Source organism: Cetorhinus maximus, chromosome 1 (genome assembly GCF_964194155.1).
Source record: "Cetorhinus maximus chromosome 1, sCetMax3.hap1.1, whole genome shotgun sequence".
Lineage (NCBI taxonomy): Eukaryota > Metazoa > Chordata > Chondrichthyes > Lamniformes > Cetorhinidae > Cetorhinus > Cetorhinus maximus.
The window spans coordinates 213,300,773-213,326,392 of NC_135879.1; the positions used below are offsets into that span (position 1 = coordinate 213,300,773).

The 25,620-nt window shown below is 45.7% G+C and overlaps 1 protein-coding gene across 4 annotated transcripts in view; it reads left to right on the top strand.

Annotated features, from left to right (window-relative positions):
- zbtb7c (zinc finger and BTB domain containing 7C) overlaps positions 1-25,620 on the top strand; it is a 266,111-nt gene that overhangs the window by 221,163 nt on the left and 19,328 nt on the right. For all 4 annotated transcript variants that reach the window (XM_078552824.1, XM_078552826.1, XM_078552823.1 and 1 more), the window contains one exon: positions 20,985-22,355. In XM_078552824.1, coding sequence (XP_078408950.1) covers positions 21,001-22,355 — 1,355 coding nt within the window. In that variant the 5' untranslated portion in view covers positions 20,985-21,000. The remainder of the gene's footprint in view (positions 1-20,984; positions 22,356-25,620) is intronic.

Genomic DNA, 25,620 nt, shown 5'->3' on the forward strand with positions numbered 1-25,620 from the left:
ATCTCAATGAATTTCGGGCTCGGCACAATGCTGAACTCTTCTTCTGCCGCCTTCGTCTCCGTGCTCACTTCTTTGGGCAGGAGTCCTCTCCCCATTCAATGGTTCCTTTTACCCACCTCCAATATTCTCCCTCCACCTGGACCCCTCCCTCTGGTTTCTTACCTTCTCTTGATCTTTTCATTGAGAACTGTCGGCGTGACATTAGTCGTCTCAATTTCTCTGCTCCTCTCACCCATTCTAACCAGTCTCTCTCTGAACTTACTGCACTCCGTTCTCTCAGGTCCAACCCTAACATTGTCATCAAAACCGCTGACAAGGGTGGTGCTGTTGTTGTCTGGCGCACTGACCTCTACCTCGCGGAGGCTGAGCGTCAACTCGCAGACACTTCCTCCTACCTCTCCCTGGACCATGACCCCACCACTGAACATCAAGCCATTGTTTCCAGGACTGTTACTGACCTCATCTCCTCTGGAGATCTTCCTTCCACAGCTTCCAACCTGATAGTCGCCCAACCTCGGATGGCCCGCTTCTACCTCCTACCCAAAATCCACAAACAGGACTGTCCCGGCAGACCGATCATGTCAGCCTGTTCCTGCCCCACGGAACTCATTTCTCGTTATCTTGACTCCCTTCTCTCTCCCCTTGTCCAGTCCCTTCCCACCTACATCCATGATTCCTCTGACACCTTACGTCACTTCAACAATTTTCAGTTTCCTGGCCTCAACCGCCTCCTCTTCACCATGGACGTCCAATCCCTTTACACCTCCATCCCCCACCGGGATGGTCTGAGGGCTCTCTGCTACTTCCTCGAACAGAGGCTCGAACAATCCCTATCCACCACTACTCTCCTCCGTCTGGCTGAACTTGTTCTCACACTGAACAATTTCTCCTTTAACTCCTCTCACTTCCTCCAAATAAAAGGTGTGGCTATGGGTACCCGCATGGGCCCCAGCTATGCCTGTCTCTTTATGGGGTACGTGGAACATTCCTTATTCCAGTCCTACTCCGGCCCCCTCCCAGTACATCGATAATTACTTCGGTGCTGCTTCATGCTCTCATCGGGAAAAATTTATTAATTTTGCTTCTAATCTCCACCCCTCCATCATTTTCACATGGTCCATCTCTGACACTTCCCTTCCCTTCCTTGACCTCTCTGTCTCAATTTCTGGTGATAGACTGTCCACCAATATCCATTACAAGCCTACCGACTCCCACAGCTACCTCGACTACAGCTCCTCACACCCCGCTTCCTGTAAGGACTCCATCCCATTCTCTCAGTTCCTTCGTCTCCGTCGCATCTGTTCTGATGATGCTACCTTCAAAAACAGTTCCTCTGACATGTCCTCCTTCTTCCTTAACCGAGGTTTTCCACCCACGGTAGTTGACAGGGCCCTCAACCGTGTCCTGCCCATCTCCCGCGCATCCGCCCTCACGCCTTCTCCTCCCTCCCAGAAACATGATAGGGTCCCTCTTGTACTCACTCATCACCCCACCAGCCTCCGCATTCAAAGGATCATCCTCCGCCATTTCCGCCAACTCCAGCATGACGCCACCACCAAACACATCTTCGCTTCACCCCCCCCGGCGGCATTCCGTAGGGATCGTTCCCTCCGTGACACCCTGGTCCACTCCTCCTTCACCCCCTACTCCTCAACCCCCTCCTACGGCCCCTCCCCATGCGAACGCAGAATATGCAACACCTGCCCCTTCACTTCCTCTCTCCGCATCGTCCAAGGGCCCAAACACTCCTTTCAAGTGAAGCAGCATTTCACTTGCACTTCCCTCAACTTAGTCTACTGCATTCGTTGCTCCCAATGCGGTTTCCTCTACATTGGAGAGACCAAACGCAGACTGGGGGACCGCTTTGCAGAACACCTTTGGTCTGTCCGCAAGCATTACCCAGACTTCCCTGTCGCTTGCCATTTTAACACTTCACCCTGCTCTCTTGCCCACATGTCTGTCCTTGGCTTGCTGCATTGTTCCAGTGAAGCTCAATGCAAACTGGGGGAACAGCACCTCATCTTCCGACTAGGCACTTTACAGCCTTCCGGACTGAATATTGAGTTCAACAATTTTAGATCTTGAACTCCCTCCTCCATCCCCACCCCCTTTCCGTTTCTTCCCCCTCCTTTTTGTTTTTTCCAATAATTTATATAGATTTTTATTTTCCCACCTATTTCCATTATTTTTAAATGTATTCCACCCATCGTTTATTTCACCCCCACCCCCACTAGAGCTACCTTGCTTGTCCTGCTCTCCACTCTTAATTAGCACATTCTTTTAGATAATATCACCACCTTCAACACCTCTTTGTTCTTTTGTCTGTGACACCTTTTGGTTATCTCCTCCTATCATTGCTTGCTTGTCCCAACAACCACCCCCCCCCCACCCCCCTTCTCCCCCACCCCCCCTTAACCAGCTTATATTTCCCCCCTTTCCTATTTTTACTTAGTTCTGTTGAAGGGTCATGAGGACTCAAAACGTCAACTTTGCTCTTCTCCGCCGATGCTGCCAGATCTGCTGAGTTTTTCCAAGTATTTCTGTTTTTGTTTTGGATCTCCAGCATCCGCAGTTTTTTGTTTTTATGTTCATGTTTTTTTATTTGGCGTATAAGCAATCCTCTTTTTTGGAAGGGTTTTTGGAGGCTTCAAATATTGACTTATATGTCACTATCTATGGTACATATAACTTATCTCTGAACATTCAATATTTAAGGTTAGCATGCAAATGTATTTATTTCTCCTAATAGATCATTTAGTTTGTAATACAAAACAATTGTTCTATGTTTTGTACCAGAAGTAGACCAAAACGTAAATGAATATGGCTTTCAGAACTCCTTTAGCTCTGAAGTTAATAACTGCCTTTAGCTGCAGGTTTGTTTTTGTGAGACTACATCTGTTCTCATGGCCCTCTTGTGCTTGTTCCCACTCACTCTGTTACCAGCAGCAATGAGCGTAGGGGTTGATGAGGCAGATTGCTAGCTACAGTATAAGGTCGTTTATTTATTGATCTTTTAGTGAGAAGGAGGAATACACTACATAATGAGGATTTTTTTTTGTTTTTTGCAAACTTAACTGAATGGCAAATGGAGAATTGTACAGTTGACGGGGTGTGCTAACTGAATTTTGTGAAAAATGGAAATTTACAGTGATCAAATGGAAAAAAATGACTCCAAACACAGTAGAACTGGCCCTACAATATTTTGCGAGAGGAAAAGTACTGTAGCGAGACATGAAAGGAATTAATCAGCATGCAGTTGTAAGTGGAAAAGCTTACTGCACTCCAAGTTGAAAGACTGCAGCCACCAGTTGGTCTACCGGGAAAGCTTGCCTACCAGCTACAGTTAAGGTCAGGAGCTTTTGGTCTTTGCGTTCCTGTTGAGGATATAGAATGTATTGCCACAGCTTCAAATGTTTTCAGACAAAATAGTTCAGTGCATTGCTTTAAGAAAAAGCGGTCAATATTCAATGCTGATTTTGTAGAAATCTTGTGTGATCTAATCCTAATTTGATGAAGCTAAACTTTCTAAAGTGCTAATAAAACTAATGGGACTAAAGTCTGACACGCCCCTGGATGTGATGGCCTGCTTCTTAGGGTCTTAAAAGAATTGGTTGCAGAGATAATGGATGCATTGGTTGTAACCTTCCAAAATTCTCTAGATTCTGGAAAGGTCCCAGCAAATTGGAAAACCACAAATGTAACACCTCTATTCAAGAAAGGAGGGAGACGGAAAGCAGTAAACAACAGGCCAGTTAGTCTACCACCTGTCATTCAGAAAATTATTACAGAAGTAGTAGCAGGACATTTAGAAAATCATAACATGATCAGGCAGAGTCAGCATGATTTTCTGAAAGACAAATAGTGTTTGACAATATTTTTTAGAGTTCTTTGAGGATGTAAAAAGCAGAGTGAATAAACGGGAACCAGTAGATGCAGTGTATTTGGATTTCTAAAAGGCATTTGATAAGGTGCCACATAAAAGGTTAGTGCCTAAGACACCTCATGGTGTTGGGGGTGCTATATTAGCAAGGATAGAGGATTGGTTAATTGACAGAAAACAAGGTGTCGAGATAAATGAGACAGTTTCAGGTTGGCAAATTGTAACTAGTGGAGTGCCACAGGGATCAGTGCTGGGGCCTCAACTATTTACAGTCTATACCAATGACTTGGATGAAGTGACTGAGTGTATTCTAGGGAAATTTGCTGACAACACAAAGATAGGTAGGAAAGCGAGTTGTGAGGAGGATACATAGAGTCTACAAAGCGATATAGATAGGTGTACAAATAGTCGTTCGATAGTACAGAACTTGAGTATTGCTAGAGAAAAGAGACATGCTGTCAAAGCTTTTCACCCTGCACTCATCAGGACAGATTGGCAAGAGTACCAGTTGTAAAGGGAACAACAATTTATACTGCATGAGAAGAGAGTGCTGGTTGTTTGCTCATAAAAGTATAATCATTCTCATAACATTATTGTGATTTATTGTAAAAGTAGGTTAATAGTGGGGTTTGGATAGTTTGTGTGTGCGCGAGTTGGATTTAATCGAATTGAAGACAGCTAGTCTGGAGGCTTTTACTCATCGAAAGAAGCTAGGTTTGAAATGCTATATACCTAAACGTGGCTAAAGTCATAGAATTTAAGGTGAGGAGAACTTGCATTTTTGGATAAATCATGGCAGTTTGAATTTCAAAGAGATGGTACGATATTTATGCCTAGTCAGAGAAGCTAGGCCAAGCAGTGTGTTTATTTTTCCCAAAGGTTACTGACAATATTAGAACCATGATAAGATTTATACTATGAGAAAGGTAAAGTTCCAAAGACATATGGGAACAATGGAATTTACATTAAAAGGGAGAAACATGTATAAAGGAGAATGAGGCTATGTGTTAAGGAAGGCATTGTAAGATCTAACAGAAGTATGAGAAGCCTCCTGTATTTGTGCATTAAGCCTGCTGTTTACAGAAACCGAAGCTGGGAAAAGACACTTTGAGTTCACTGTCCAAGGTATTGTGTTGACTTGCCTGGATCTGTTTAAAATCTTTTTTTTTTTACTGTTGCCTTAATAGGTGTGTAACTGGAAACCAGATTAATTGGGGGTTTTCAGAGTTATAGTAATAATTTGTAGACCTACGTATGTGCTTGAAATCTTTTCTTTTGTTAATAAATGTTTAATTTAGTTTTCTAAAAAATCTCTGAAGTCTTGGTGGACTTAATACTTCTGAATTCAGGGCACGCATCGCGAAATAAATACAAATTGCAAAACCGTTGTGATAGCAGGATCAGGTTTCCCTCATGGATTTGATCTGCCTGGCACACATCATCTGCCGGGTCATAATAGTTGGCAAGTGGACTCTGACAGGTAGAGGTGTTGCCATGGGGAATGTACCAGGAAACAGTTAATTGCCAAGGTTTTGTTTAAATTCAATCCAAACAGGTTGACTCTGATTGGCCAAGGGCTTGCCATAGATTGACTCTGATAGGTCAATGCATTGCCATGGGGAATGAACCAGGGAATGGCTGTCCCCTAAGCTTTTGTTTAGTTGAAAAAGGTGCAATGCACAGACATGTCCCTTATGTCTGGAAGGAATAGTGCCCAGTGTGTGAATATATATAGCTTCTAGCATACGTAAGTGAGCCACATTGCGAGACTGACTGATAATCCCAAATTGGTTGTCAGTGTAATTCTTAGCGTAATTAGAATTGGTTAGCAAGTGCTGTCCAATCATGTAATCACATCTCAAGTTGGACACAATGGGTGAAAGCATCCCAGATTTGCACTAAGTGCGATAGCAGGCAGGTAAAACAATGTTTTACCCACTGGCCACACTGGCGGATTTTCAAACCACATCATCCCAAACCCGCCGCATTAATCATGCATTCCCAGGAAACACGTCGTTTCCATGGCAGGCGGGCTTTCATTCACCCACCATGCCATCACCTCGACGCTTCAACACGCCGGGCACCATATTTAAGGTCCAGCCATGCGCACACATTTCAGTGCTTCCAGCCCATGACTGCTGCAAAGAAGACATGGCCCTGAAAGGCGAAAAGACTGCAGCCCCCAGGTTCAATGACGCATCCCTCTAGTGCCTTTTGGATGCAGTGGAGGCTCGCCGTGACACCCTTTACCCCCACTCTGGCCACAGGATGGGCAGCAACCTCACTAATCTGGCTTGGGAGGCAGTGGCAATGGTGGTCAGAGCCAATGCCCTTCAAAAGAGGACAGCCACCCAGTGCCGCAGAGGATGAATGATCTCCACCGTTCCGCCAAGGTAAGTCACTCTTCTCATCACTCTCAACTCACACACTCACAAACCCATCACACATCCACAGGGCCCTCACTCGCTGCCGGTTCAAGGGACATCATCATTCACTCTTCATTGTCCTCATCCCATCCATGGAACCACTCACCACCTACCACTCACACATGCCAGGCATACTTATCATCTGGCCTGGCAGGCATCCTGCTTGCACTCTCTCTATCTTTATTCATGCAGGACAAGTTGGCACACAATAAGAGGGCGAGGTCCCAGACTGTGGAGAAATGCCTGAAATCAAGGTCCTCACTGATTTTGAAAACAGCCATCCAGCTGGCCGGCGAGGATCTGGACTGTTCCTGTGCTGACGGGGAGGTCGGCAGTGCTCTACCAAGTGAGGATCCAGCAGTGCAACATCCATCAGACAGCCATGCTATGATTGATGCGTCCTGTTTCACAGGCCACTGCCATGCACTAATTATCTCTCCTTGCTTCCACAGGCACATCTGGGAAACAGCCGATGGCAGTCCATGACCCAGGAATCTGGAAGCACCCTCCTTGAAGTCCCATCACAGCGCTCACCCATACCCTCCACCAGCGCCGAGACACAGATCTCGGTGAGACCTAGCTTTAGAGTAGCCTCAGGATTACAACCTGTTGAGCACATTGCACTGTCTGATCCGCAGCAGGCGACAGCAGGGACTTCACAGGTGTCCAGCACTCAGGACTGCTGGAGGCCAGAAATTTGCTGAGTCCGAGTCAGATAACGAGCCTCTGGACTTGGTCATGTCACAGTTGCTGGAGCTGCAAAGGCAAGCTCGGGAACATCAGGAAAAGATGTCCACTGCACTCCTCAGATTGCAAGGCATGGTGGAGGAGTCTGTCCGCCTTCAGGCTGAGGTGATAACGCCGACACTAGTATTATGGAGACCTTGGTCCAAGACGTCGCTCCTGCACTGTTGTGCGTGCTCAACTCCATCGTTGACACCATAGTTGGCCTCCAACAGTATGTACGCAAGAGGGGTGTGGAGCAGCTCGATCTCACTCTAGCTACCCCTTCTCAAGGAATCAGCCAGGGGCCCTTGAGCACCCACAGAGAGGAGGATCAGCAGGTATACCCACCCGGGACCATCCATCCAGGTGACTCCAGGAGTGTCCGGCCTATGCAAATCCCCTCTTCCTGTGACCTCAGCAGCTCCAGCTCCACATGCTGAGGAGAGTGCCACTGCCACACAGCAGGACTCCAAAAGGAGGCCAGGGTCCTCCAGGACTCATCGTCCCAGAGGACACACGCCAAGGTCATCACAGACAGGGTGTAGCAATCAGCAGGCTGCCTCCACCTCCGCTGTGGATGGCCGGGGAGCACCAGGATGTAGTGGCATGGTTAGGAAGGTTAAGAAGACGTAACTCTTTTCGAGTCAAAACAATTAACTAAATTAACAATAACAAGGGATAAATCAAGCACAGCCCCTAATTCAGGTCAGCTGTAAAACCAAGGACAAAGTTTAAAGGAAACTTACAAACATTAAACCAAAATGTGATTAAAGGGGTCAACAAAACACCCCAGTCCCCGCGGTGCCCACCGGGCACGGAAGGCCTCGATGGTGCCGGCAGACACCGCGTGCTCCCTTTCCAGGGACATCCGGCCGCGAACGTAGCCGCGGAAGAGGGATAAACAATCGGGCGGGACTCCCCCGTCGATCGCCCGCTGCCTGGACCTGTTGATGGCCAACTTGGCCAGGCCCAGGAGCAGGTTCACGAGGAGGTCCTCCTCCTTCCCGACCCCCTTCCGCACCGGGTGTCCGTAGATCAGGAGCGTGGGACTGAAGTGCAAACAAAATAGTAACAAAAGGTTTTTCAAATAACTAAAAAGGGAGTGCAGCCTACAACACCCAATGTAAACATGGTCCACGGACTCCACAAGACCACAGAAAAGGCAGGTGTCTTGGGAGTCCGTGAACCTACACATTCTACGATTATAGGGGACTGCTGCATGCAACACCCTCCAACCCAGGTCCCCGATAGAAAACGGGAGGACACCTCCGTAGAGGGCCTCCCATCGGGGGCCTCCGCCACCGGACGGCAACAATACACGCCAGGGCATGTCCGAGCGGCGGACCAGGGCGAGAAAATGGAAGGTGTGCAGCAGCAGTCCGTACAGAAAACCCCTCCGCACCGTGCCAAATGGCACGGAGGGCATGTCCCTGAGGCGGCTCATATTATTGTGGGGCACCGGCACCCGAGGGAGGGTTCGGGGCTTGGGGCCAACGTGGAATTCCGTCCGAACAGGGGAACGTTCAGCCGGAAGATCACCGCGCACCTGGGCCACCTCGAGACCTAAAATGACTTCGGGTCCGAGCACGACCGTTCTTAGGTCTTGGATGGCATCGGCTACGACCTGGACACTCACTGACGCGCGGCGCGCCAACTCCTGCGGGAGCATCCAGCCCAGTCCTCCGCCACCCAGCACGTCCCCGATCCTGGTCACCCCGGCAGCCACAGCCCTCCTCTCCGCCAGCCACTGAAAGGGACGGAGGGGCGGATTCCTGAGCAGCGGCTCTCTGACGATAGCCGCTACTCCTGACGGGGGAGAGCTGCGTCGCGAGGCGACCATGTTCCAGACTTTGATCAGGTCCTGGTAAAAGACGGGCAACGCCTGGAAGGAGCCACCGAGGCCCCTCTGCTCTATAAACAGGAGCTGCACGTCATAAGAAGACGTAGTTGCACAGCCTGGACACGGGTGTTAATCACTTGTACATACTGTTCACTATTGTCAATAAACTCCCAAGAATGTATCCCTGCCTATGGTTCCTTTCTCTGATGAGCAGTGTTTGTGTACTTCGGATGTGAAACCCTTCTGCACAAGATAAAGGCAGGTATCTCAGTCCAGGACCTCTTCCCTGTGCTTTGCAGCCTTCAGACCAAAGTGATGGTCCAGCCTCACACTCCCTTACCGATGCCTGCACCTCAACGGTGCTTGTCATTGCTGCCAGAATGATGTGGGCAGGCGTCACAGAGTACCGTCATTCTCTCTGTGTGCCCTCAGCACCTTTAAGGTGGGGCTAGCCCCCATCTCTTCAGCGTCGGTGGCCAGTGACACTGTGCTCCTGAAGGGGTCAGGTGCTGAAGGTGGACAAAGGATCAGATGCTTTTAAAGTTTCATGGCTGCGTCTCTATGATATGACCCTGATCACAGAGCGCAAGCGATCTGTGCTCAGCCACACAGGAGTCAGACATTCTCAGAGGCTATGTGAAGACCTATAGAGTGTCCTCACTGCATGTCATCATCATCCCCCTGCAATTGTGTGACTATTAGGGCCTCCACTGTCTCTCCATGACAGGAGCATTCTCACAGAGGGTATGTGGCTGCCATAAGACAGACTGGAGTCAAACATTCATAGATGCAAAGTGAAGATCTATGGTGTCTTCTCACTGCATGTCGTCATCATCCTCCACAAATCTAGCAGTTATGAGGGCCTCCTGAGCGTGCCTGCCTCCTCTGGAAAGTGCGAGGGCCTCATCCCCTTCATTGTCGCCTTCGAGGACTGTTTCACCCTCATCCCCATCGATGTCCTACTCATCGGAGGAGTCCTCCAACTCCTCCTCAGCCAGCTTCTCTCCCTGTTGCAGCGCCAGGTTGTAAAGGGCGCAGCAGGCAACAACGATGCATGACACCCTCTGCAGACTATATTGCAGGGCTCCACTAGACCAGTCCAGGCACCAGAACCTCATTTTCTGCATCCTGATGGTCTGCTCCACCAAGCTGCAAGTTGTAGCATGAGCCTTGTTGTACCTTCGCTCTGCTGCAGTCTGAGGCCGCCACATGAGTGTCATCAGCCACAGACTCTGCGGGTAGCCCTTATCCTCGAGGAGCCACCCCTGCAGCTTCTGTGGACCCTGGAAGACTTCAGGGATCTGTGACCAACCAAGAATTTAGGAGTCGTGCACGCTCCCTGGAAACCATGTGCAGGCCTGCAGGATGCATTTGTGGTGGTCGCACACCAGCTGCACATTCAGCGAATGGAAGCCCTTGCGGTTGACAAAGTTGACCACGTGTTGCGATGAGATCTGAGCGCCATGTGAGTGCAGTCAATCACACCCTGTGGGAAACCCGAGATCTGGGCAAATCCAATCGCTCTTGCATCCTGCCTGTCCTGGTCCCGGGCGAAATGCACAAAATTGTGTGCCCTCGCGAAGATGTCACCCGTGACCTCATGGATGCATTTGTGGGTGGAGGCTTGTGATATCCCACGGAGGTCACCTGTGGAGCCCTGAAAGGAGCCACTGATGTAGAACTTGAGCGCCGCAGTCACTTTCACGGCCACTGGCAGCGGATGCCCTCCATGTCCCCGTGACTCCAAATCCTGCAGTAGCTGGCAGATGTGAATGACCAGTTCCCTACACATGTGCTGTCTTTGGTGACACTGGTTCTCGATCATCCGCAGCAATGAAAGGCGGCGTCTATAGACCCTGGGTCTAGCTAGGCGCCAACCAGCAACAGCTCGCGGTGGCTCTTCGGAGTTTTGTGCAGGAGCCCCAGCCGCCCCTTGTTGCAGAGGGTGCTGCTCCTCCCTCTGTGCAGCCAGGCGTCTCAGTTGCTCTCTTCTGTCGTCTTCACTCTCAGTAAGCCACGAGTCATACAGCTAGGTCACCAGGCTCCATGATCCTGATGTTGTACTCCTGCAGAATGAAAGAGAGAGACATGTGGGATAGCATGGGTGTACTAGGAACCTGTCCTTGTTAAGTCTGAAGGCCTCTTAACGCATCCCGGAAAGTGCTGGTCACCACTTGGATCTCCAGAGATTAGAGCGCTGCATGGCTGCCCAAAACCCTACCCACCTCCGCCCCACTCCACCCGACCAATTGGCAGCAGCTTTACCCATTGGACTGTATGCTGTGCTTTCAGCAGGCATTCTCCTAAAATGTGCTGCAAGTTTGCACTGTTAGCTTGAACCATGGGGGAGACTGGTCCAAACTGGGATGATGACATTGCAAGGGGCTGTGAGCACCTCCACCAGTGACTGCTTCATGGGCAGCTTTAGCAAGGAGATTGTACAACGTGCCCAGTTGTCCAACTGTTCTGCAGTCCACTAAAACACATTACTTTGCAGTCTGTGCTCTAGGGGTGATAAGCGCCCCCCCACCAATGCACCTCAACCCTGAAGACCAACAGGCCACCCAGGCAAGCGCTCTGCGATGTTAGCGTGTACTTATCTCCGAGTTCCCCTCAAAGTGCAGTCCACCAAGTGCACGCCTTTTATATACTGTTGTGAAACACTTCGGCATGCAATGATGCCAACATGGGTGGACGATCCAGCCAGGAGGGATGATTCCGGCAGGCTGGGCTTATTATGATATGTAGATGTATTGCAATGAGGTTCCCGATGGTGGGAAATGTGGCCTGCCATTGGCGGGCATTGCAGACGATCGCAAACTGGTTTCACAACGTCGTGCAACTGATTTTTGGCCTTCTCACACTCATGCCACCGCTCATGCCACCAAACACGGCCGGTGCCAGTGGGCACGGAAAATCCCAGCCTGTGTTTTGAGTATTTGCAAGCACAGGCTGGTTGGGCTCGGTCAGTACTTTGCCTGTTGCGAATAGCCGAAGGGATGTGCTGTTTGATACGATCCATCAGTTGTTGGCACATATGACCTACATACCTGGCATACACTAGCACTGAAATTCATATACCACATTACTCATTTGTGTGATAGGCCGAATGTTATTTTGGCTTAATGGCAGCAGCTTGTTAGTGGAGAATACCACTCATGTTGTCACTGCATAGTGGCAGTGAGAAACGGCTAGCTTCACCTGTTGATCAAAATTTTGAGATAATTTACCCATCCAGGGTAATTTGAAACAAAAACAGAAAATGCTGGAAAAACTCAGTAGGTCCAGCAGCATCTGTGGAGAGAGAAACAGAGTTAACGTTTCGAGTCCGTACGATCCTTCAGTAATTTGAGGTAGTAATTTGAGGTAGACTGGGCACTTTTTGGGGCTAAAAGTGGCAGCCTTAGGCCCATTCATGAGTTTGCGCTATATACAGTGAGCAATAATCTGATCAGTGTAGCCATTATCCTGCAGGATGACTTTGATGTACCCTATTTCAGCATCAAGTTTGCATGGTGAGCAAATGGCTCAGGCCCTATTTATGAGGTTGCCAATAAGGCTAATCTTATAGCACATGGAACTGCAGGAATTCCAATGCGTATATGCACCATTGAAGGTAGGCTTGCAGTAGCCAATAGTAGAGAATCCATTGGCAGATTTCTCAACTAGCACATTGAGGTAAGGGAGCTCATTTGACTGTTCCATTTAAAAGGTGATTTTGAGCACAGGATGGAGCCCATTAAGGTGTGTAAGGAAATTCTTACATGCAGTTGCAGATTCAAATATAGCAAAATATCATCAACATATTGGCAATGTGCAAGGGGTAGGAGATTAGGTGTCATTCCATTGAAAACGTGTTTCTTGTGGAAATCAACCAAGGTGTTTGCAATAGCTGGGCCTAGAGGGCATACATGGTGTTGTTAAAACTGAACTCAACTGCATGAGTTGCTGAGTTCAGAAGTTCAATGAATACAGATTCAGACACTGGCAGTGCATCTAGATTGTCATGATATAGTGACATGAATCTCTGGTAGCATTGAGAGGCCTCAAGGCCAACCCAGACATACATATCTATAAACCCGACAAACGGATTGAAATAGTCATCCTTAACAAGTGTGACTATATCAATAAAATACGCGCCATTCTTACTGACTAACAGACTAATGAATTTCTGGGCTTTCAGCCAAGCCTGATCATGTATGCTTGGCTGAGAGCCCGGAACCATTAGCATACTAAAACAACTGAACCCAAGAGAAAACATTGCTTGATTGACAGCTCTGGCTCACTGATCTCTGTTGTAAATTGCACAATGTTTATTTACACAGGGTTAAGATGTTTCAAGAGCTTGTAATTTAAGCTAATGAAACTTTAACGGGTCTGGATGATTGGCGTTTTATTGTCCTGTCGTAAAAGGACTTTCTTTAAACATAGTGGAAAGTTATGAATGAATGACTTTTTAAAGCTTTTTTTACACATTCTTTTCAGCCCTGCTTCTGGCTACTGTCTTAGCGGTGGCCACTTCAAATCGTGACAAGCACCACCTCCTCCATGAGGATGCGGGCATATAGCTGTGTCTGTCCTCTGGTGGTCAGGTGCTGCTGCCTCTGATTATGGGCCACCTTGTCCATCAAGAGAGAGTGAGTGTGGTGCAATGTGTTGGCAGTGTTTAAAAGCTGTAAGATGTGAATGTGAGTGCTAATTGTACGAGGGTGAGCTGAAGCTAAGAATGTTGGGTGTGAGTTGTGCTCGGTAGAGATTGTTGGTAGATGGGTGAAGGGAGCGTGATTAATTAAAAACATAAATTGGAGCAGGAGTAGGGCATATAGCTCCTCAAACCTGCTCCAGCATTCAATAAGATCATGGTTGATCTGACCTTGACTTCAACTCCCCTTCCTTGCCTGGTTCCCATAACCCTTAACCACCCTATCATTTAAAAAATTGTCTGCCTCCTTATTCTGAAACTCTGCCCACTATTTCTAGATATTCCTATCAAAGGGAAATACCCTCTCAGCATCTACCATGTCAAGCCCCTTCAAAATCTTATATGTTCCAATAAGATCACCTCTCATTCTTTTAAACTCCAATGAGTTTAGGCCCAACTTGCTGAACCTTTTCTCTTAAGACAACCCTTTCATCCCAGGAATCAACCTATTGAACATTCTTGGAATGGCTTCCAATGCAAGTATGTCCCTCCTTAAGTAAGAAGACCAAAACTGTGCTCAGTGCTTCTGCTGCAGTCTCACCAAAGCCCTGTACGCTTTGTAGCAAGATTTCCCTACTTGTGTACTCCACCCCCCCATGCAGAAAAACTAACATTCCATTTACTTTCCGAATTACTTGCCACCTCCACGCCCCTTCCATGCCTACTCACACAGTATGTACGATGGACAAAATCAATTAGCCATATAATAACAATGGCAAGTCTTGAAATACTTATGGAAAAAAATCAGAAACCTGCTTTGAAAAAAACTGCTGTTCTTACAACCTTATAAAAGTGTCAATCAAACACTGCCATTCATAGTTTCAATCACGGTAGTTTTACCCCACTTCACACCTCTTAATCTTGTCCAAATAAACATAAATGCATTGAAATACAGATCAAAGAAAGAATAACTTCTCATAACCTCAAAGAAGTCAATCAATCAAAGTTTACACACCCAAAAAACTGCCTAAACATACCCCGCCTGAGCTAATCCATTAGTGATCCTTGAAGCTTAGCCAAGCATTCATTGGTTTCTCCAGGTGGCCTTGTTATGAATGCTTGGCTGAGCTCCAAGACAGGATTCCTGGACATGGAAGGCATAGAAGGGGAATGGGTAAGACCTTTTAAATATACTTTTCAAAAGCTTCCCAAATCCAGATTATGGTTCATGACTCCTCTGAGGGACAGTGAACCATGAGTCCTCAAGAAGGTTCAACTCCACGAAAATAGTGGAGGAGTATGAGTTGCCCACTTCTACAATATATGCAGCAAGGTCTGGAGGGCAGGGTGCAGGTATGCTTACCACACCCTTACCCCATGCCATCGAAAATTGCCAACACCAGAAATGGAGGCGGGAATCCAGAATTGGGTCCCATGAACACCCCCTCCATTTTAAAGGCCTCCGGACTTGGCTCAACTCTTCCAAAATCTGGCCCCTTATCTTTTCTAGCTTTGTCAATGGTTACTAATCACTATGTGCAAAGGCTGTATTTGCTCCAGGAATGTGCACAAGCCTGCAGCTTCACAAATTTTATTTGGATTAATAAATAACTATATGTGGTTATATAGTATGAAACTTTGCTCAGTCTTTCATGCACTGTTGAATATAATTGAGTCAAATGTACTTAAAAAAATAAATTCTGTTGAAGGTAGTGTGGGGTCAGGAATCTTTTTTAACTGGAAAGGAAAAACATTCCCAAGAACACAAGGTCTTGGCTTTGTTGTACTTTCAATTTGTAATCAAGCACTGTGTTACAAGTAGTGTTTCACATTTTCTTGACTGTTGGTGAGACAGCTGATATTGTAGGTTAAGGTTTAAATTATCAGGATAATCTGTCTCTCTCAGCAGGCCTGTAAGTGCAAGGTTCCAGCCAATAGATCTATTGTTGTCTTCTGACCCTTTCATGATTAGGCTATGTTTGAAACATAACTGACTGAAAGGAGCTGAGTGAACAACATTTTTTCTGATTTATGAAATGCTTAGCTTTTTTATTGACTTCAGAAATAATGAAAGGTAATAATTTGTCATGTTGAGGATGCTCATTATGTACCTGGCCAGAGGTGAGCAAGTATCTCTGGTTCTGGAACACAGCTTGTATTGTTCAAGCTCAGCCTTTTGATAGTTTTAATAACCAGGTCCGGTAGAGATGCTGAGCTTAGGAACAGAAGGGAGTAGCTCACAGGAGGCACTACCTGCAACACAGGTTACACAGGCAGAGGTTTTGTTTCCATTGACAAGTCAGAACAATTGTGCTAGAGGGGGCTCAGGTTGTGTCTGCAGACTCCTAAAGACCTGCTCCCAGTGTGACCTGATAGCCATGCATTACCAATGGTTATCAAGATGACCATCGTACTCAACGTTTTTGGATCCTTCCAGGGCTCTGCCAAAGACATATCCAGAATCTCCCAGTCAGCTCCTCACAATGCATAAGGCAGATGACTGATAGCTTGTTTACCAAGGCAGCAATCATTTGCACTTCACTTTGGTTACAACATTGGACCGACCCAGCTGCAGGCCTCTCAACAGCAGGTTGCTGCTACTGGTGGTCTCCTCTCTGTCTTCAGCTGTGGGTCTGTCAATAGTAGGCTATTGGAATAAAGCAGAAAATTCTGGAAATACTCAATAGATCTGGCAATATCTGTGCAGAGAGAAACAGAGTTACTGTCGGCTGATAGGCTGCTTGTGTTTGGTCATATTGCTCCTCACCCAAGGTGAAATCTAAGGCAGCTGAGGCGCCAGCCATTTTGATGTGGTTCAGTAAAAGTGTAGAAAGTAAACTCTTAGCAAAAGCACTGTGAAAAAACTGTTTGCCACAATAAACGAGAAGGCAGCTGAAAGACTGTTTATTGCTGTATTTCCATGAGTTCTAATCAGCCCCCTCAATCACCATTGTGTCCTTGCCTTGCTTTAGTGCTGAGTTTCAAGAAGCCTGGGAAACCCATGGATGTTCCAATGGAGCAATTATCTTAATTGGCAACCCGACTCTTTTGAGGGGTCTACACGCAAGCCTAATGCACTCAACGCAGAAGTCAACGGGTTAGAGTCGGTTCCTAACACACTGGCGTCTGTTGCTGGATTTAACCCCTCACCCACATCCAAACTCTCACATTCCTCCAGGTTAGAATTCCCCCGATAGTGTCCTCATTCTCCAGTGGTTAAATTTTAAAATGATCATTCTTGTCTTTAAATTCTTCCGCTGCCTTGTTTCTCCCTATCTTTGTAACTACTTCTGTTTCTATGATGCCTCCACTAACTCCTCTCTTTACTCCACCACTGGTAATTATCCAGTTAGTCAGCTAGGTCCCAGGTTACGAAGCTCACTTCCTAAATCTCTGCACCTCCCTCCCCTCCTTTAAGACTTTTAAAACCAACCTCTGACCAAATCTTTGGTTACCTCTCCCAATATCTTCTTTGGCTTATTGTCCACTCTTTCCTTTACTTTAGAACATATGTTAAAGGAACTGTATGAATGCAAGTTGCTCTTGTAGTTCACTTTATCAGCGAAATTAATGTCATTAAATAGCAAAGCATCTAAACCAAAATCCTTTTTACACAGAAATTGATGCTCAGTGTTTTGCACTGTTTGACAGCATGAGTTAAGATCTTAGAAGGCCAATCCTGCTGCCTTTTTAGACTTTTGGCAATCACCGGTGCCAATTTTGGGAGAACATCACAGTTTCCTCCAGATGTACCTTCTTGTTATGCTGGCAAATATACAAAAGTGTAGAATCCTGAGCTCATGAGATCTCTCAGAATATTTGAAGTGAAGAGTTTGACTCATACATATTTTGGTAACAGAAGAGCAGTCTGTTCTTTAGAAAAAAAACAAATGTTCCACAGTGCCTTTTGCTATTAGGGCTGGATGTTTTGACATGCTTAGAAGATGGGCAATATTATGCCCACTTTTGTTGCAACCTCTCCAACACTAACACATTTCCAGCATTTTCTACATCCTCAAAAACTTGGAACATTTTTCCTTCATGGACTTCCGATTGAAGTTAGTAGAGATTGGTTTCAAAGCTTCTGAGAGTTGGTAGTCAGAACTTCAAATTGTGTAGCTACTTGACTCTCCCTATTAGGCACTCCATTTAACTATTATAGCTTAAAAATAGCTGCTTGCATTTCCATCATGTCACCATCCATAGTATCATACACAGAAGGAGGCCATTTAATCCGATGTACCTGTGCCAGCTCTTGGGAAGATCTGCCCAATTAGTTCCACACCTCTGCACTATATCCCTGCAAATTTTCCCAAGTATTTATCCAATCCCATTTTGAATGTTGCAATTGAATCTCTTTCTCCTATTTTCTCAGGCAATCCATTGCAGATCATAACACATTGCCATGTAATTTTTTTCCCTCATGCTTCCTCTAGTTTTTGCGCCAATTCCTTTAAAGCTGTGAGGTGAATTTTACAGGGGGACATATTGCTCGCCATTCCCCCCTCCCCTCCCCTCCCCCAACCCAGTAGAAAAGTCGGTCGGCAGCTTGCCAACTTTAAAAAGGGCTGCCCCACAATGATAATAAGCTGGGGACAGCCTTAACAAGGTGAGATGGGACTTCCGCCCCTCAGGGACAGGAAGTCCTGCCCTCAGGAGCTGCCAGTCAATCTGATTGGTGGCAGCTGAAAACTCCTAGCAGCACCAGAATGCAGTAGCGGGTAGTGGCCACAACTGGGACTGCAAGAGAGTTGTAGGAAGAAGACAACATGGATATTGGACTTGGGTAAGCTCAGGGATTTTGGTCAGGGAAGTATTTGGCACTCAAGCGAGGAGGGAGATGGGGGTTGGGGGGGTGGGGTTCAGGGTTGGATTTTAGTGGACGGGGATGGGGGGAGGCAAAAATCGTGGGGTGGCGGGGGTGGGTACCATTTTTGGGGTGGGGGGGGGTTCCCCCTAGGGATAGGGGACCCCACTCAAACAAGGTACTCCCCTTCCTTCCTTACTGCCTTCTATCCAAGTAGGAAAAATAGCCAGCTAGCCACTTTCCTTCCATCTTCCCCCACCCATCGTATTATGGCAGTGGATGAGGAAAGTGGCCCTTTACTGGCCAGTAATTGACCAGTTAAGGGCCTCAATAGGCTAAGGGTGGCAGGCTGCCTGACGCCCTACCCACCCACCATAAAATGGAATACACGTAGGGGATGGGCAGGAAGGGAGTGGGCTGACCATTCATTTTATTTTACATGCATCCTGCCTTCAAGTAGGCCGGCAGGGGCTGTAGAATTCCTCCCTATATCTTTGCCAGTCGAAAGTTTTTCCCCATATTTACTCTATCAAAATCCTTCAATATTTTGCACACCTCTATTAAACCCATACTTAGCCCTCTCTGCCTCATGCAGAACAACCCTTCCTTCTTTAGTCTCCTCATGTAACTGAAGTCCCTCATCCCTGGTACCATTGTAGTAAATCTCTTCTGCACCCCCTCTAAAGCCTTGATATCCATCTAAAGTGTAGTGCCCAGAAGTCACCAAAACACCCCAAATGGGCCCTTACCAGAGTTTTATAAAGGTTTGGTGCAACTGTCTTGCTTTTATATTCTATTAAAAAAAGCCAAACATCCCATATGATTTTTAATACTCTTCTCAACTTGTCCTGCCACCTTCAAAGGTTTGTGTGCATACATCCCAGGCCCCTCTGTTCCTGCACCCCTTTTAACCTTGTACCATTTAGCTTATATTGCCTTTCCTCATTCTTCTTACCCAAATGTATCACTTCTCATTAAATTTCATTTGCCATGTGCCTGCCCATGTCAGCAGTCTGTTTATGTTCTCTTGAAGTCCATTATTGTCAGCTGTAGCTCAATTGGTAGCACCGTCACCACTGAGTCAGAAGATTGTGGGTTCAAGTTCCACTTCAGGACCTGAGCACAAAAATCTAGACTGACATTCAAGTACAGCACTGAGAAAGTGCAGCCTTGTTGGAGATTAAGCCATTAAACCAGGTCCTGTATGCCATCTAGGGTGGGTGTCAAAGATCCCATGGCACTATTTTGAAGAAGAGCAGAGAGGTTATTCCCAGTGGTCAATAATAATAAACATCACGATAATAAACATTGCAAAAACATATTATCTTGTCATTATCACGTTGTCGTTTGTGGGAGATTGCTTAGCCCAAATTGGCTGCCGCGTTTTCTACATTACAACACTTCAAACGTACTTCATTATCTATAAAGTGCTTTGGGATATCATATGGCATGAATGGTGCTATATAAATGCATGTCTTTTCTTTTTACTATCCTTCTGTTTATAGTATCTACAGGATTTTGTACACATTCCATACTATATTATCTTGGAACAAAATTCTGTGCTTTTCTATATCTGTCCTGGTTTTCTTTTTTCCTATTGGCTATTCCCCGAACCTCATAACCGGAAGCTAAAGAGCTTACCAGGTAAAAGAGCACAAGCTGATTTTTGTGGCATTGGCACTTCCTTTACAATTACTTAATGTGGTTAGAATTTTAAAAAATAATTTCATGGGATGTGAGCATCGCTGGCAAGGCCAGCATTTGTCATCCCTGATTTCCCTGGAGTAGGAGGTGACTCCATTCCCAAATGTTTAGATCCACTTTTGTGGTGAATTTCCATAATAGTTTTTTTTTCTTGAACCGCTGAAGTCCATCTGGTGTGGGTACATCCACAGTGCTGTTAGGAAGGGAGTTCCAGGATTTTGACCCAGTGACAGTGAAGAGATAGTGATATCAAAGTCAGGAAGGTATGTGACTTGGAGGGGAACTTGCAGGTGGTGGTGTTCCCATGCATCTGCTGCCCTTGTCCTTCTATTTCTTGTATATTGTACACACTGCTGGCACTGTGCACAGTGGTGGAGGGAATGAATGTTTAAGGTGGTGAATGGGTGCCAATCGAGTGTGATGATAGTTCCAGTGAATGTCAAGGGGAGATGGTTAGATTTTCTCTTTTTGGAGATGGCCATTGCCTGGCACTTAATTGTGTGGTGCAAATGTTACTTGCCGCTTATCAGCCCAAGCCTGAATGTTGTCTAGGTTTGCTGCATATGGCTAGTCTCAGTAATGGTGGCCATGACAAATATCATCGATTTTTGTGAAACCCATCTGGTTCATTAATGTCTTTACCTGGTCTGGCCTACTTATGACTCCAAATCCACAGCAATGTGGTTGATTCTTAACTGCCCTCTGAAATGGCTTAGCAAGCCACTCAGATCAAGGGCTGTTAGGGATGGGCAACAAATGCTGGCCTTGTCTGTGATGCCCACATCCCACGATAGAAAAAAGAAAAAAAATTAGATGGACCTTGGTATCATTTTGTCTAGAAATTTCTGTGTTCTCAAGAGTGTGTGCACACATCTGTGTATGTATGTTTGCATATTTTCAATATTTGATATTCAAAATATTAGTCACTAATTATATTATTTTCTACATTTATTTGACAGACCTCTTTGCATAAAGATGGCCAATGCGGCTGATGATCTCATTGGAATTCCATTTCCAGACCATAGCAGTGAACTCCTTTGTAGTTTGAATGAACAGAGGCAAGATGGCCTTCTCTGTGATGTTGTCCTGATAGTAAAAGATCAGGAGTACAAGACCCATAGGTCAATCCTTGCTGCATGTAGCAAGTATTTCAAGACACTGTTCACCACAGACACTCTTGGAGAGCAACATAATGTTTACCAGATTGACTTTGTGACACCAGAGGCACTCTCTGCAATTTTGGAGTTTGCTTATACATCAACCCTCACTATTAGCAGCTCAAATGTAAAGGATGTTTTAAGTGCAGCACAGCTGTTGGAGATTCAGTGTCTTATCCAAGTATGTGTTGATATCATGGATTCAAGTGGTCGGGTGAGCAGTGATAGAGGAGATCCAGCAAAACAAGATCCTCAAGACAATCTGCTCCAGGAAGATTTCAGAGAATCCCCCCAACAAGTTTTTAAAGAATTTTCCAAACAAGATCTTAAAGAATTTCCCGAACAAGATCTTGAAGAATCCCCTGGAGAAGGTCACGAAGAATTCCACAAACAAGGTTGTGAAAAACATCCTCAACAAGATCTCAAAGAACCTCCCCAACGAGATCTTGGAGAACCCCCTGGAGAGCATAACAATGAATCAGAGGAAAACTTCCAAGAAGGTCACCACTGGAATAAGGAATATGGTTTTCAAAATACTTTGACCAGCAAGCTTATAGAAAAACAATGCACCAAACTGCCTTGTGAGTTCTTAAGTCAATTTACGGTTAATGATCCTGGTGGATGCTTGGGACCTGTACGTGATTTCTCCTTAGAGTCTCTGTTAAAAGAAAGGCTAAGTCCTAGAGGAAATTTGCTGAATGGAAGAACCAACATGTCTTCACTTAGACCAGGATTCTTTCCTCCCCTCTGGAATGGAGGTTATAATGGTTTCCCTCAGCTTGTGGAACACCAAGAAGTGGACCAGTTGCCCCTTAACCTCGTAGTAAAGAAAGAAAAGGTCAAAGTGGAGGCTAAGGAGGATCTGCCTTCAACCACAAGTCTTTGTGACTTTTTTAAAGGTATTATGCTGGAAAATAGCCATAGTAACCTTGGAACATTAAAGGAAGAGCTAGACTTTAATTCCTATCTGAATATACTAGGCCCTTCCTATTTGGCAGCAGTCTATCCAACTTGGCCTTTGGAATATGAGAAAAAGATGAGACCCAAGGCATCTCAGCAGTGCCCTATCTGCAACAAAGTGATCCAGGGTGCAGGGAAGATGCCACGACACATGCGGACACATACAGGGGAGAAACCATACATGTGCAATATATGTGAAGTCCGTTTTACCAGGTTAGCTGTAGTTAATTTTTATTGTCTATCTCTTGTCTTGGCATATGGCTATGCAATAATTCTATTAAATCAGCACTGACTCAGCAGCACCACGTCATCCTGCATGGGATTATCATAGTGTCTCGAGCATTTAAATATGAAGGTTTGGCTTTTGTGGAATTAAAAGTTGAAACCTAGTTTTCTTAATGACATGGATAAGGTTCACATACCATTTTTTTCTGAACATAATCTGTAATACTCCTTTAATGTTAAACAAATACAGGCAAGCTTACTGCTGATCACAGAATTGTTACAGTGCAGAGGGAGGCCATTCAGCCCATCGTGTCTGCACCAGCTCTCCAAATGAGCATCATGACTTAGTGCCATTCTTCTGCCTTTCCCTGTACCCTTGAACATTGGTTCTATTCAAATAATTATCTAAGGCCCTCTTGAGTGCCTCAATTGACCTGCCTCCACCACACTTCTAGGCAATACATTCTAGGCTCGAACCACTCGCTGTGTGAAAAAGCTTTTTCTCACATCAAATTTGCTTCTTTTGCAAATCACTTTAAATCTGTGCCCTCTCATACTCGATCCTTTTATGAGCGGGAACAGTTTCTCCCTATCTACTCTGTTCAGCCACCTCATGAATTTGAACACCTCTATCAAATCTCCTCTTAGCCTTCTCCTCTCCAAGGAGAACAGTCCCAACCTCTCCAATCTATCATTAAAAACTCAAGCTTCTCACCCTGGAGCCATTCTTGTAAACTTCTTCTGCACTCTCTCCAATGCAATCACATCCTTTCTATAGTGTGGCATCTAGAACTGTACACAATACTCCAGCTGAGGTCCAACTAGTGTCTTATATAACTCAGCATAACCTCCCTGCTTTTGTACTCTAAGCCCCTATTAATAAAGCCCAGGATACTGTATGCTTTATTAACTGCTCTCTCCACCTGTCCTGCCACCTTCAATGATCTATGCACATATGTACCCAAATCCCGCTGCTCCTGCCTCCCCTTAAGAATTGTACCCCTTATTTTATATTGTCTCTCCATGTTCTTCCTACCAAAATGAATCACCTCTCACTTTTCTGCCTTGAACTTTATCTGCCACCTATCTGTCCACTCCACCAACTTGTCTATGTCCTTTTGAAGTTCTATACTGCCCTCCTCACGGTTTACAATGCTTCAGCAGTAGATGTGGCATTTTTTTTCTCCCCTCAGGCAAAATGCTCCACAACCTTGAGCACCTCACCTGGCAGCTTTCTTGAGATCTGACAGTGCTCCTCATTAGTGCTGTGTTGTCTAGAATTAAAACACAAGAGCCTGAACAAAGTTTAGAAAAACCTATTTTAATTATTTCTTCACTTGGGTATGTGACCAAGTTCTCCTATTTACCCAATGTATTGTTAATCCCAAAATGCTTAATTCAGATGATCAGATAATTTATTTTTCGTAGCACTAATTTCTCACTTACTGTGTTATTTACAGGCTTAGTCCACATTATTGGATAGTTCATTTTAGCACAAAAATATAGATAGTAGTTAACAGGCATAGACTGTATGATATTTTTAAGTTGCTAGTTGGAACACCAAGCAGACAATGTGATGGTATAATGGTGTACATATCTGTATATCAAAAGTTCACTTGAACATGATTTTAAAGTTGCTTTGAAAATTGTAACCACTTTAACAACAACAACTTATATTTATATAGCACCTTTAACGTAATGAAACGTCCCACTACCCTTCACAGGGGCAGGACTTGCTGCGAGTTAAGACATGGGCAACAGAGGGTTGGATGACCTCAAGTTTACGGAGGATAAAATGTAGGGGACCAACCAGGAGTGCATTGGAATATTCGAGTCTACAGGAAATGAAGGCATGGATGACGGTTTCAGCAGCAGATGAGATAGGAGGAGGCGGTGGCGTAGTGGTATTGTCACTGGACTGGTAATCCAGAGACCCAGGGTAATACTCTGGGGACCCGGGTTGGAATCCCATCACGGCAGATGGTGGAATTTGAATTCAATAAAAATCTGGAACTCAAAGTCTAATGATAACCATGAAACCATAGTCGATTGTTGTAAAAACCCATCTGGCTGACTCTTAAATGCCCTCTGAACAAGGGCAAGAGGGATTGGCAATAAATGCTGGCCTAACCAGTGAAGCCCACATCCTGTGAATGAATTAAAAAGAAGCTGTTAATGTTACGAAAGTGGAAATAAGTGATGTTAAAGGTGGCACGAATATAAGATCGGAAGCTCATCTCCAGATCAAATGTGACACCAAGATTCCTGTTTCCCTGTTTCCAGGGAGAGAATTGGTAGCTAGGGAATGGAGTTTGGAGTGGGGACAGAAAACAATGGCTTCGGTCTTCCCAATATTTAATTGAAGGAAATTTCTGCTCATCCAGTACTGGATGTTTGATTAAACAGTCTGATAATTTAGCAACAGCAGAGAAGTCAAGAGAGGTGGTAATGAGATAGAGCTGGGTGTCATCAGTGTACATGCAAAAACTAATGCCAGGCCTTCAGATGATAGTGCTGAGGGGCAGCATGTAAATGAGAAAAGTTCAAAGTGACCAACCTTTCAGTATCTGAGATTTGAATTTGTAAACTTGTTAAAATAATAGCACGGTTCCAAAGTCTGTCCCGAGGTCATTGTGCTGCCTCGCGATATTTCGTTCGGCGGGTGCGCAGCCGAAAGGCCTAATTGAAAGGCCTATTAAGGCCATTAAAGTACTAATTAACTCTAAATTTACGCTGCCTGTCCAACCTAATGGTTGGCGGGCAGGCGAAAAGGCCAAATAGCCTTTACCTTTTTTATGAAACCTCATCCACAAGCAGGATGGGATTTCCTAAAGCTAATGCTGATTATATAAGAACTTCATTTTGAAAATAAAGACATGTCCCATCTCATGTGACACAGTCACATGACAGGGGACATGTTTCATTAAATTTTTAATGCTTTCAATAATTTCTTTAAAAAGGCGCTTCAATCTCCCTGAGGCACAGATTGAAGTGCTCTTTCGCACGCATACGCGCAAGAGCGCTGGACCTGACACCCTCCTCCCCCCGCCCACACAGGTAGCGCTATCACTCGCGATCCACGCTGGCGTGAAATCGTGGTGCCGAGCCGATTGCAGTCGGCTCCGCTTCCGCTCCTGCCCGCTTCCGCCAAGCCTGCCCAACCAATATAAAATCCTGGCTCATGAGTTGGAAGTATTGCAACTTGGGACGGAATCACCCCAGATTTGCACTAAGTGCGGTAACAGGTGGGAAA